At 27.6% G+C, this 14,419-nt stretch overlaps 1 protein-coding gene across 1 annotated transcript; it reads right to left on the reverse strand.

The window, feature by feature from the left end:
• Positions 1 to 921: 921 nt before the first annotated feature.
• LOC114195693 (uncharacterized) lies at positions 922 to 4,565 on the reverse strand. Its single transcript, XM_028086243.2, has 7 exons — positions 4,032 to 4,565; positions 3,135 to 3,596; positions 2,832 to 2,978; positions 2,519 to 2,584; positions 2,269 to 2,322; positions 1,704 to 2,134; positions 922 to 1,588 (listed from the first exon to the last, which is right to left on the reverse strand). Exons 1-7 carry the CDS (start codon positions 4,354 to 4,356, stop codon positions 983 to 985), a joined length of 2,091 nt encoding a protein of 696 aa, XP_027942044.1. The 5' UTR covers positions 4,357 to 4,565; the 3' UTR covers positions 922 to 982.
• Positions 4,566 to 14,419: the final 9,854 nt, after the last annotated feature.

The raw sequence follows: 14,419 nt of genomic DNA on the forward strand, positions 1-14,419 counted from the left end.
AAAATAAATGTATGGTATTAGTGAAATAATAAATACGAAAAATGGTAATATTCAATAATACATGAAAAATTATAAATAACAATAAAAAAGTTATGGTCATAACACAATATTTGGTATCATTGACATTTCTCATTTAAAGGAATTTTTTGTCATTTTTTAACAAAAAAAATGCCTATATATAGAAGGTTGTATTTCTTTATTCAATATTTTACTAGTAAATATGAAAATAGTATTATATATATATATATATATATATATATATATATATATATATATATATATATATATATATATTGATAAACATTGTATCTTTGTTCATTGCTTCCACATTGCTTGTATTTCTAGGTTAGTTTTGAGATCAATTGATTTATTAAAAAGATTTTTTATTTGAACGTTGTCAAATTATACATTTCTACTAGAGTTGTTAAAACGGGTAACTCAGTCCAGTCCGGCTCAACCCACCAGGGGTTGATCACTTAGTAAGTCAATCTAACCTGACTCACTTATTAGCGAGTCAACAAAATTCGAACCTGACTTGGTCCACCGCAGGTTGGTGGTTTAAACAGATTGGCTCATAGACTCACTTAATTAAAAAAATATTTTTTTAAAATTTTTTTTAGTCAAAACTAAATTCTAATTCTAATTAAAATCTAAATAAACTTTAATACAATCCAAATACAAACCAAAATCACAAAAATACAAATTATTTATGTGTTCACTAAAAACAACAACCTAATCTGACCAAAATGCAATGCCCGACTTAACAAAAAAAAAATACTTGTGTGACCTTTATTTGTCCAAGTTTTGTCATAGCTTTCATCGGCTACTTGTGTTAAATGGAACCCTGCAAGAATGTGCTATTTTTAAACATTAAAATAAAGCATTTTAAGCTTTTCAAAGCAGTACGATTGATCTACAACCTTAGAAAGTAAAGGCAAAATTTGATCCAATCAATATTTCTAGTTATTAGTACAGTTGAAGCTTAGATTTTCTTGATATGTAGTACCTCTGATCTAAAAGTGGAATTAAAAATCTCAAGTAAGAGACGAAGTTGCATAGGTAGGAATATGGCCACAGATAAGCTTGCAATGGCGATGACAAAATTCACTATTTTGTAATGTCCAGAATCCCGAAGCATCAAAGAAAATGCAGAGCAAAATGCAACCATCATGGACAAGACTGAACATAAGAGTGAGAGAAGGCCAAACATCAACTTGAGTGGCAAGGATTTAAGGAAATCTCTTTCAGCATAACGAGATGTGAGAATTGCAATGAAAGTCATGACAGAAGTGGAGGAAGCAAAGAGTGAGATAGCATCAGACACAACATAGGTAGTGAACATAGTTTTGTGCAAAAACATGGGAATGCCAGTGCTTTGGTCGTTCCCTCCAGGAAGAGTGAATGCTGCTGCAAAAACAATGGTTATGATAAGAGTCCCCACAATTGTGAAGGATGTTGCTGTCTCCTTTGCCCATTTCTCTGCATCCTTCAGCAACTCCTCATGTCTCTTGGTAAATAGTTCTTTAGGCTTCATACCATCTCCATTTACAGCTTGTTGAAACTTTGGATGCAAAATCCTTTTCACTGCCTGAAACATTTGCATCAAATATGAGACAAAGGAAAAGTTGGCACTATGAAGCAAAGTAATTAGTCTTGAGTGGTGTATGGCATTATATAACTGCAGTTTGAGAAAATATAATAACCTTAAACCATTGAAGTTCTCTTTGCATTTGCAAAGCTGGGCCAGATTTGCGATCAAGCTCTGCTGTGGGTACTGAACTCCCAATCAGATGCAACAAGTTGTTGCCAAATATATCTGTCCGAGAAATAATCACTTTTCCCTGTCCTTTCAAACCATTTACGAGGTTGAAAATTTTTTCTCGCCGATACAAAACGGCATACGAAAATATGCCTCTTTGCTTTTCATCAATAACCCAATAAAGATCAGGATTAGCTCGAGTCAACGTGATTATGAACTCTACTATTCCACTTTTGGATGCTTCCAATAGGGACTCATAAACTGAGGCTTCTCTCAGCTTTGCTTCATCAAAGCCCGTAAATCTTTTAGCCATGCTATTGAGAATCTCAACTACACGCCAGTGAGTCATTTTTTTCTTATGTGTTTTCCTTATCACTGCACAAGGAACAACAACACTGATAAAATGACTATTAGTGATAAAAAAAACAACTACTAAATTACTTTTACTAATATATACAAATCATGACATGAATGCAATAAAGTATATAAAACTAATATACGTGCCATACCAGGAAGACAAAGAAATATAGTAACCACAAGAAGCCGTAAACGAGACAAGAGACCTGAAGGGGTTTGAGAATGTGTGAGTATAATACAAATGTAAACATTGTGTTATTATAGACATTTAACTTTCAAAAAATGCACTTAAAACCATTCAATCCTTTATAATTTCAATGCTCACCAAATGTTTTCCTCTCTCCTTCACACCTTCATATGATCTTTTTTAACACTTAGTATAAAGACTAATTTGAGACGCACCTGACTTATTCCTTCCTTTGTCTTCCTTCATGGTATAAGGAACCTCCTCCTCGATTTTGGGCGTGACTACAAAAACAAGTTATGAAATCCTATAAACAATACTTTCATAAAAAATCCACTTAATTTTATGATTAGGAAGTAAATTATTTTAGTATTAGTTTAAGAAAAAGTAAAGAGAGGAAATAAATTATTCTAACTTGTACCCTTTTAATCTCAACTCCTAAAATTAAAATCACAGTTTTGAAGTACAACCTTGAAAAAATCTGTACTTTTTCTCCTTGTTTTTTTTAACAGTTATGAAAGACTGTCTTACCTTTGTAAAGCCACTCTAGCCAGAATTTAGGTGGATTTACACTAGGAAATGCATAAGGTTGTTGAACCAATGCATATAAAGGAGTAACGCCATCAAATTTCATGGTGAGGGGTACTTGATATTCATGGAGCAGATCCAATGCAACGTCTGATTAATTGTGAAAACAAAATCAATACCAAAACATTGAAATAAATAATCATCAGTAAGAAACTTGTATTTCTAATTAATCTTTCTGTGATGAAAGAAAGTGTAGGCTTATTTTTACAAGATGAATTCATCTTGTAAAAAAGGACAAGTTCTTACCAAAGATCTCACTAGTGATGCATCGAGTAAGAAGTAAAGCACTGGTGTAGCCACTGTCCTCATTGAACACCTGACTAGGAGTTCTATGATAAAGATATCTGGCCATGTTTTTGTTGCCTTTAACAGCAGCCAAAACAACCGGTATCATACCGTCATTAGTCTTGATTGTTAACAAATCTGTGTTTCTATCAACCATGCATTTGGCCACAGAGATGGTGTCACTCAACTCTGCAGCAAGAGCAAGAGCTGTGTACCCTCTTGTATCACGTTCTAACAGAAGCCGTTTTGACGCTTTATTTACCAACTTCTCCACCATATCCTCTTGTCCTGTCTGAACTGCAACATGAATATCAGTCTTGCCCAACTTTGAAGTTTCATACATTGCCCTACGATTGTTACCCACAAAAGTGCTTCCAGTGTCCCAATCACCCCTTTGTAGACCTCTATGTAGTAAAGGAAGACCTAGCATTTGGTTAATTTAACCATGGAAAAAACACAATAAGAATCTTTGAAAATATACTGAATAAGTAACATGTATATATATATATATATGTAAAAAGACCTTTACATGGTTATAAATTATTACATATGAAAAGTATCAGATAAAGTAAACTCCTCTCTATCAAACTAAATTATTGCATATCGTTTATATAGTATAGTATAATTTGGTCGGATTTCCAAACCCTTTGAAGTTGAGTATCGAACATCTTGAGTGCAGGAATATAAGGGACAGATAGTAACTAACAGAATAGACTCAACAAACTACTACCATCTTAAAAAAAAAAGTACGCACTTTGAAGTTTTATTCAACTCAATTGGTAGGATGATTACTTAATAAGCAGAAATTAAACAGTAATTTAAAAAAAGAAAGTAAAACAGAGAAAAGGGTTGGATTACCTTGTTCTATATCAGCATTGGCTCCTAGTCTAGACCTATACAAGGAGGCCAAGGTGTTCCAGGCACTTTTGGCTGTGGTACTTTCTTTTATCCGAGACAAAGTTTCGGATCCGCAAGACATCTGAAGAATATGCAAAGCCTTGGCATTGTTCTTTTTCCTTTCTTCCTCTTTTTCAGGAGTTGTTCCAGCTTCAGCATCTTCTATGACGCTAGTCCACAGATCTCTGCTCAACAGATAGTTCTTCACCATAATGCTCCAATCCTCGTAGTTGTCTGGGGTAAGCACCTCCGGAACGATGCCGTTCGGAGTAGCAGAACTTGCCATAATTGATTCAATCACTGAAAAGGAATAACAGATGTTGCTGAAGAAGAAAGGTTGACCTGGGTGAAGCAATCGTTGGTGAGAGATATACTGTAAAATAGTTCTTCATGTGTTAGTTTCTTTCAGCTCCTTCTTCTTACTCTCTTCCCCATTGACTACTGTTCTGAAACACAACGACACCCTTTCCTTCCTGTCACATTTTGTAATGCAGAATAATATGTCGAGAATATTACGTCCGTCACATATAAATACTATATAAAAATAAAGTACTATAATATTATTGTCTTAAAATTTGAAATAATAATATTATTAAATATTTTATATATGCAAGAAAGAATATATATATATATATATATATATATATTAATAATTATAACCATGAAAAAATATATAAATCCAACATAATATAACCATTTTCAGAAATATTTTTTCTTCAGTGCTATGCACAATTTTGTAAATGGTTTGAAAGATCTTTTATCATTATTCAAAAATGACTATTTGAATATTTAACATGATTAATTTTAAAGTTTTGAAAATGAATTTTAGTTAAAAAAATTTAAAATTTATTTATTATTTTCTAGGAGAAACAAAATTAATCACTGCTCTTTACTTTTGTCCTCGCCTTATTTAGGAATGGGTCGACAAAGTTAACATATAAAATAATATTTTTAAAATAAACAAATTTAAATCGGAAATGTAAAATATGTTAATAACTAATCAAATTTTCTTGAAATATTAGGGTTTAATTAGCATTAGAGAAAATGAATTTGTAAAATACATTTTTGTTTTTTTTAAAACAATAAAATCTTTAAAAATCATAATAGTTTGAATTTACCTTTTTTATATAATAGTTATTTTCTTTATTCTGCGTGAATACTCGTTAAAACATTTAACTTGATCATCGTTATACTTTTTTAGTGGAGAAGTCAATTATTATATTTAGATTATTTTACTACCTTACTTCTTCTTTTTTTTACTTTGATGTCATTGTTCCATATTTTTTAGCTTAATTTTAATAGTGAGGTATTTGCTTAACTTCAATCATCGTGTCATTAAGGTTGACCACGTCAAAGCTATAAGATGTAGTTCATGTCAATAATGTTTTCCACTATATTTTTTTATTCACGTTAACTAGGATTAATTAGTTTTATTTATGCAAGTCTATATTGTTTTTCGATTAAAGTTGATTAATGTTGTTTTTTCCTAAGATTAGTTTTTATCTAAAAGTTAAAGTTGAAGATTAGTTTTTAACTAAGGTAAGTTAAAGGTTTTTTATTAATGTTATCAAGGATATTTTTCGATTGATATTCACTAAAAAAAATTTATTAATATTAGATGAAATATTTTTTAGACATGTAAATCAATATTTTTCAATTGATATTTATAAGAGTTATATTTTAATTGACATGATTTTGATTGTTTTTCAAAATTGTAGGCAAAAGATATTTTATAATCAATATTAGTCTATATTTTTAGTCATTATGATTAGGATAATTTTTGTTTAATGTTAAGTCTCAGAGAAAAAAAAAATCAACAAAATTTGTCCAACGATCCAAACTTCGTCCCCTAACCCTAAATTCTCTAAATTTATACAAAAAATTTTTGTTCAGTGACAATATCAAGCAACCACAATCTTATGGCCAAATCCATTACATTTATTTAGTAAGTATATTAATTAAAGCTCTTACTCGTATTTAAGTTTTTCACTCTCACTTAGTGGGTAGTGACTCACCCAACAAGTATATCATCTTATGAGTGTTTTGTCTACCTACGGATAAATATATTAGTTTGATATTATTGACTCTAATTCATGTTTTTCTCTCTTTGACAATCAAATAATCCAATTCTAAAAGATGTCGCCTTAAGTCAAACAATTTCAAACTAACATACATATTCTATTGTCTAAAGCTCTCACTACATAATTATAGAAACCTCCCAAATAAATTAGTTTACCCATTTGCCTATTTTGGGTATTTTTACCTATTCCTTATGGTCAAAATAGCAACATTCAGTTCAAATTTTGTCTCATATAGAATCGATTGACTCAATTGATACATCTCAAGAATTTATACCAACATTCCATAAATCAAAAATTCAACAAGTTTCACTCACACAAAATCATTTAATTCATCACATCAACCAAAAATCAACAAAATAGCCAACATCATCACATCCCAATTTCAAACAACATTACAACTCATCATACATGTTTTTCACCAAATCAAGTCAACCCATCATAACATAATAAATAATTTAAATAACTAGTTTCCCTTACCTAACATGAACTTTTATCTTAGTTAATTTTCAGATACTTTATCTCACATAGGATACTCTACCTACAAACAAAATTCAAATTAATTATCTACACACATATTAAAGATAATCAGATAATCGATAGACAAAGATTCATCTTGAAGTCAAAAGAGTCAAATACAAACAAATACTCCCCCTTATACAAGCAAATCTGCAAAATGACTCAAGAAAATGCAAAATATGAACTTACTTTTATGAAGGTTTTGATCGGATATAATTACAAGTTCTTTATTATGCACTCTAATTTTCAAACCAATGGATATAATGGTTAGAATTGTAAAGAAAATATAGAAGAAAGAAAATGAATACTTTTAGAGATATGATAACTTTTACAAAATAAAACTCAATTAGCTAATTTTCTATATATAATTCAAATTTTTAATAATAAAATAATGGAATTCCACTCATAAAAAATACATTTACTCTTAGTATTTTATGGGTTTTACACTTTTATCTATGTATATGTTATAAAGAAAAACTCCATTTATGTATTATATAAAGTTGTTGTTGAAAAATCACGCACTGAGAAAATAATTTCTTCAAGCAAAAACACACTACAAATAAGAGCAGAAAAAATAGAAATAAAAACACACAAGAAATTTAACACTCACAAATAAGAGCAGAAAAAACTATAAATAAAAGCACACATGAAATTTAATGTGGTTTGTCACCTCAGGGCCTACATCCACAAATACTCAACAAAAAGTATTATCACTCAAGTATATTTTTTTTTATGAATCAAAACTACAAAACCCTTCATAGTGTAACTTTTCAGGCAAAATTTGCAAATCTTCCAATGACACACAACTATCAAGCCCTCATACATACACCCAAGAGACATATTGAAGGTTGGTGACAACTACAAAAACAACTATTTATCTATAACAATATATAAATACTCTCTTTTGTGTCCACATTTCGTGATTTCAGTTTTATCCTTAATTATTATTTTAAAAATTAATTATTTTATAAATAGTTTATCTTTAACCGTTATTCTAAAAACTTCTTTTGTTTAAATAAACACGCTCTCATGGGTATTGCCCGAATCCGTTCCCGTTTTGACGAAAAATCCCCGCATTGACTGTGTATGGGTATGGAGAATCCCGACTTTTTCAATTGACTATGGGGATGGGTATGAGGATGTATATATCTGTCTCGTCCATGTCCCCATACTTGCCATAATACTCGTCACCGTTTAAATTATTAAAATATTCAAAGTTAATTAAGTAACTTTATAGCTAGTTTTTATAGTATTTTTCCGTTGCTCTCTTTTTCATGTTACTCGATGTGAAACTTTAGTCAATACTCACTTGAAAACCAATAATTGACCCATGAGGCATGTGCCATTGTACCATTTTTTCTGTTCCTCTACATTGTGCCCATCACTCATCCTATCAGTATTAGGTTTTAAAGTAGTGTTTGGATTCAATAGAGGATTTGAGGGAGAGTGGTGGATGGATTTAAGGGTGTTAAAGGGTTGTTTAGATTAAGGGATTTTAGGGTGTTATAGGATTGTTTGGATTAAGGAATGGATGAGGAGATTTGAATAAGAAGTTTGTGAGAGTTTGTGAATGATATAATAAGTGTGATAGATTAAAAAAATGTTTTAATTGATAAAAATATATGTTTGCCAGTTTACTCCTATGATGAAATATGATATAAATTATAATGTAAGTGATGAAAATTATATTAAAATAAAATTGAATTTATTATTTATAATAAAAAAGTAAATTGGAAACATAAAATAAATTATGAATAAATTATCTGATTATTTTATTTTTTAGGCATAAATTAAATGAAGTTAATTTCTAAAATCAGGTAATTAAAATTGTATGTACTAGAATATCTAAATATTATCTTAATGAAATACAATACATGTCACAAAATTAATATGAAGTTACGATTTTTTTCTAATTAAATTAAATTTAACTAAATTATAATTATGTCATACTAATTAGCCAACTAAATTAATATATATATATATATATATATATATATATATATATATATATATATATATATATATATATATATATATATATATATATATATATATATATATATATATACTGCATTCAAAGTTAGGGTTACTTTTGTTTTCACATGTGAGGGTACCATAAATAATCTCAGATATCTGAATTGGAGTGTGGATGAACATCATGAAAACAAACATTCAACAAAATTGATCATTGTTCCTCATACAACATCTTAGATATGCATACTGAGTTCATTGGTGTGTATTTTTTCCTGCCTTAAAATATTAAATGCTCTAATAATCAGGTCTTTCACTGAGTTCATTGGTCTTTCTTGTTTTTGATACATGGATTTGTGGAAGCTATGTTTGTCGCTTGTGTTTTTACACATCACAAAATCATATGAACCACATTTTTTTTATGATTTATCTTGCTTCTGCTTTGCTTTGCTTTTCCCAATACGTATGCCACTATCTCCAATCCCAATTTACTTATCAAAGAGCGACGCAATTCATGACCAAAACATCTATTTCAAAATGCATTTAAATTTCTCAACTCTTATCACTACATTTATTTAAGATTTCATTCACCTACCCACCTAAATCTCATTAAAATTTTCAAATTTTGCTACATTTTTCACTTAGCAACAAGGCCTTGGACTAGGTCATTTTAAAAATCTGCAAGCAAAATATACACCTGTATCAGGGATATATTATTTGAATTTGTTCTAATGTTAGACCAAATATGAATATAGACATCAATAATATCCAACTTTTTAAATAATTATAAAGGTAAAATGAGTATTTTTTTTATTTCCATTTTAAATTATTCAACATTCTAAATTTATTATGTATTTTATTTTAATATTTATGTAATTATAATTTATTTATTATCATCATATATATCGAAAAATATGTATGTTTCTTTTTATAACAAAAACATTTAATAAACATTTAAACCAATATCATACACGAGTATTTTCATTATTCGACAGAAATAAAAATAAGATACAAAATTCAGGAGATCATGTCAGAAATATTTTAATATAATTTAAAAAGTAAATAATTAAAATAAAATTCTATTGTTACTCATATTTTTTATAGACTATTAATTTTATAGGTTAATGTTATTTATGATTAACGGCTATATTTCTTATCACAATTTATTTTTTGTATGTCTTCCTTTACCTATACATACCACACAGGTGCATGAAAAAAGACACAACAGAGACAGCAAAAAAACACTAAAGTTTTCTCAAGAATGTTCTTATTTTCTTCTCTATGCTATCTCTTAAAATAGTGGTATTCATAAGGTTCGAAGATCCTTCGCTGCACTATCGATCTGACGGATTGTTGTATCTTAGGAGAGAAACACATATGATTTGAAACACACAGATATGATTGTGTATTTATATTGCCCTGTGCACTGGAGGTGTTTTATCTTTAAGGATAGTGTTATGCGTACCTCAACCCAGACTATTTTTACTCCTTACCTCATTTAGTATTTATCTATTATTTATTAGTGTTAATAGTATTACTGAATCTCTTATTAATATTCTTTGATTCATACACATGTCAGTATTATTATTGTTCTAATAATTATTATTATAATATTTTGATTATTAATAATATTTTTTGAGTAATTATTTTCTAACAGATAAGATAATAGGAATATATATTTGTGTGCATGTATGTATGAAAAATTACACTTTCTTATCATATATAACAAAAACATATTTACTTTATAACATTTAATAATATACTAATATTTTTTAATAAGTTAGATTCAAGTATAAACTAAATGTATTAAAATATTAATATGTTAATTGTTAAGTTAATGTAATCTTTAAGATGTGTAAACATATTTTCTCAGTATATTAATATGTTTTTGTTTTTTAAATAATTTATTAGATATCTTAAGGACCTAGAAAATAGTTAAGAGTAGTTGTGATCTTAAAAGATAATACTCAATTATTTTATTATTAAAAGTAAGACTATAAATAAAATTTTTTATTAATCAAATTTTATTTTATATTAACTACTATCTTTCTGAAACTTTTTGTAAAATATTTTCCCTATTTTCTCTCTAAATCTCTTACTCCATATTTTGAGGTATTTTACATCACATAATATTCTTAAGGATTAATTATGTTTTTTGTCCCTAAATTATTAAGCGATTTTTGCTTTAGTCACTCATTCAAAGTCATCTCTAATTAGGTTTCTATCCTTTCAAAAATTTATAGAATTAGTCCTTAATGACTATCATTAGTATTTTTTTAACATGACAAATAATATTTCACATCAACAATTTTGTTTAAACATGCGACAAATTATTTAATTAAAAAATATGAAGATCCTTTGTGTCTTCATGTTTTGCAAAATAGAAGGAGAAAGAGAAAGCTCTGATGGAGATTTGCCGAAGAAACCTAACCTAACAAAGAAGATGAGGTGAAAAATCATTTTTATTTTTTGATTAAATAATTTGTCAAGTGTATAAACAAAATTTTTGATGTGGAATATTGTTTGCCACGTTAAAAAGAAAAACTAACACCCTTAGTTGGAGGCAGAATATAATGGTGACCCCAACTTTTTTTTTGTTTTTAATTTTCTATATATTTTTAAAAAATATATTTATTTATATTAATTTAGTTTAAAAAAACTTTTTCTAAAATTTAAAAATCATATTTTCCCTTTTTATTATAATTTCTTTTACTTCTTTGTTTGGTTTTTCTTTTCTTCATGTTTCCATCTCTTTCTCTTTTTTATTTCCATCTCAATTCTCATCATCAATTTTTTATTATTTTCAAAATCAAATTGTACCAGGAAAAAATGGAAAAAATTGAGGAGTTAAGGAATATTTTGGACTGAACAATTTTTTCTTTTAAGTAAGTTCATTTTTTACCCTTTTTTTTTAAGTAATGTGTTTTCTTCTTGTATGTATGTGACTTTTCTACATTCTAGGTATATCTCTATCTGTTAGAGATCATAAAGTCATGCTCTAATTGTTGATCAAACTCTTCTTTGTGTAGATAGAGCTATTTTAGGCTTTGAAGTTGTGTAAGGAAAGAATAAGATTAGGAATCTCTAAGGTAAGGGAAGGTAAATCATCTAGAAGTTAGTAGTTTTCTTAGAATATTGAGTCTTGGTTCTAAGATTTAATTTGGGATATTCATAATTTAATATTTTTCTAAATAGGAGAGATGTGACAAATTTATATTAGAAAAATTATGGTAAAGAGTAAAATAATTGATTTTTTTTTTCAAGTGGAAGGCTTATGATGAAGATGAAAAAAGTGCATCTATGTCATATAAACTTGAGAAACTTTATGAAAATCCAAAAATTGAAGAAAATAAAAATCAACTCTCTAAGGTTCCTAAACTTATATATAATGAATTTGAAAATGATTTAGAACTTGATCCCCAGAAGGTAACTTTTGCTTTCTTTTTTTAATATATTATTGTTAATGATAAACTTTATGCTACTCTTTCATATATATTATTGTTATATTTTTTGGATTCTATTGTTATGAGTGCTTGTTTTGAATAAAGAAATTGATGTGAGGAAATGAATTTTTTTTAACTAGAAAAAATAATTTATATATAACAAATATAATTTGGCCCCCTAAAATTTTTGTTCAAGTTCCGAACTGCCCTTAGTTATTAAAGACTAATTCCATGAATTTTGAAAGGACAAGAACCTAGTTAGAGCAAACTTTGAAAGAGGGACTAAAACCAATTTTTTTTAATAATTTAAGGACCAAAAACATAATTAACCCTATCCATAATTATACAATTGTTTTCTTCTACTTTATGTGATTTCATTCAATAGTGTCTATCAAATTGTTTCTAACACACACATTTGACTTCTTTTTAATATTTTTATTTATTGTTTATTTTTATCTTGTATAATAGTGTTTTGATGTTTTTAATATAAATGTTTGTATTTTCTAACTCATTATCATAAGTGTAATTCTATAATTACAATTGTATAAAAAATGATTTACTATATTATGATAATTTAATGTCATTGTCATAAATTTTGTTATCACTATCCAACATATATCGAATTTCAAAAGATGAAAAATGTATGCTAAATTTCAATTATCATTAGTTTAACCTTTGTTCTTTGTGTGATTTCATTTAATTGATGTTTTATAAATTTTACTAGTGTTTAAAAGAAAGATATTTCATTGGAATTTAACAAATGAGAGTAAAGAGACATTTAAAATATTTTTAAATTTAATTATCTGATTATTTTTTTTGTAATTTTTAAAAAATATTTTTAAACTTAATTATCTATTGTTTTGATGTTTTTTATATAAATGTTTGTATTTTCTAACTCATTATCATAAGTGTAATTCTATCATTACAATTGTGTACAAAAATTGATTTACTATAATATATGATAACGTAATGTATGTCATTGTCATAAATCTTGTTATCACCATCCAATTAGGGGTGACAATGTGAGCTTAGCCTGGTGAGCTGGCTCGCAGGCCTGCCAGCCCGCCAAAAAAATGTGGGATGGGCTGAGATATTGAGCCCGCTTGCCCACAAAAGTCCAGTCCCAATAATTTGCAGCCCGCGTAGTTGGCCCATGGCCCACATAAAAAAAAGTAAGAAAAAAAGCTAACACATGTGTATATTGGTTACTTTTCTTCTAGACTTCTGCATAAACGTAACGTTCCAAATTTTGTTATGAGTGAAAAAAAAAGTATTATGTATTTTTGAATGTGCTAAAATTTGAAGAATACATTGTGTATGTCAAAGTACGAATATGAATATGATGAAAATATTGAATTATCAATTTATCATTCAACTCCCCAAAGTCTTTGCTTAATTTCATGAACTTGTTAAAGTTTCTCAATTTGTTGAACATTGAAAACTTTATTATAAGAATTTAAAATAAATAAATAAATAGATAAGCGAGTCAACTTGCGGGTCCACACTTATGCAGTAGCAGATCTAAACGGGTTGGTCCGGCCTACATTGTCACCCCTATCTAACATATATCGAAGTTCAAAAGATGAAAAATGCATGCTAAATTTTAATTATCATTGGTTTAACCTTTGTTCTTTGTGTGATTTCATTTAAGTAACGTATTATAAATTTTACTAGTATATAAAAGAAATAGATTTAAGTATAATTTAAAGAATGAGAATAAAGAGACATTTAAAAAAAATTAAACTTAATTATCTAATTTCTTTAAGTAATTTCTTAAAAATATTTTTAAACTTAATTATTTGTTTTCTTTTTGTAATTTTAAAAAAAAATATTTTTACATTTTATCAATTTTGTTTCATCAACTTTGAAAATTTTAAAAATGCTTTGGTCTCATGAAATGTTATTTGGTACTTCATATTGAAATGTATACAATTATAATTTTTTCTAATATTTTTCTAAATTTTTGATATTGAATATTTAATGATGTTAAGTTTCATTTGCAAGAATGTATTATTATTTTATAAAATTTAATTAATTAATATAATAACAATAAGAAAACATATACAGGTATAAGTGTATATCCGTTACGTGGTGGAGAAAAAGACAAGAAAAAAATTTCATACCATTGAATTTAGGTAAGGAGATAGGAAAAAAAATTCTTTGAAAATAAATATGTAATAATAAAACACGTCCAGATTCATCTCTTGCCATCCATGTAAACCATATATTTTTTAAAAAAGAAGTAAAGATATAATATCTTAGGATATAATAGAGCTAATCTTATGTGAAGTTGTTAATTAATTGTTAATTAATGTGAGAGACAAATTTTTTAATTAAA

Source organism: Vigna unguiculata, chromosome 8 (genome assembly GCF_037176805.1).
Source record: "Vigna unguiculata cultivar grain cowpea cultivar isolate G323 ecotype 2 chromosome 8, ASM3717680v1, whole genome shotgun sequence".
NCBI lineage: Eukaryota > Viridiplantae > Streptophyta > Magnoliopsida > Fabales > Fabaceae > Vigna > Vigna unguiculata.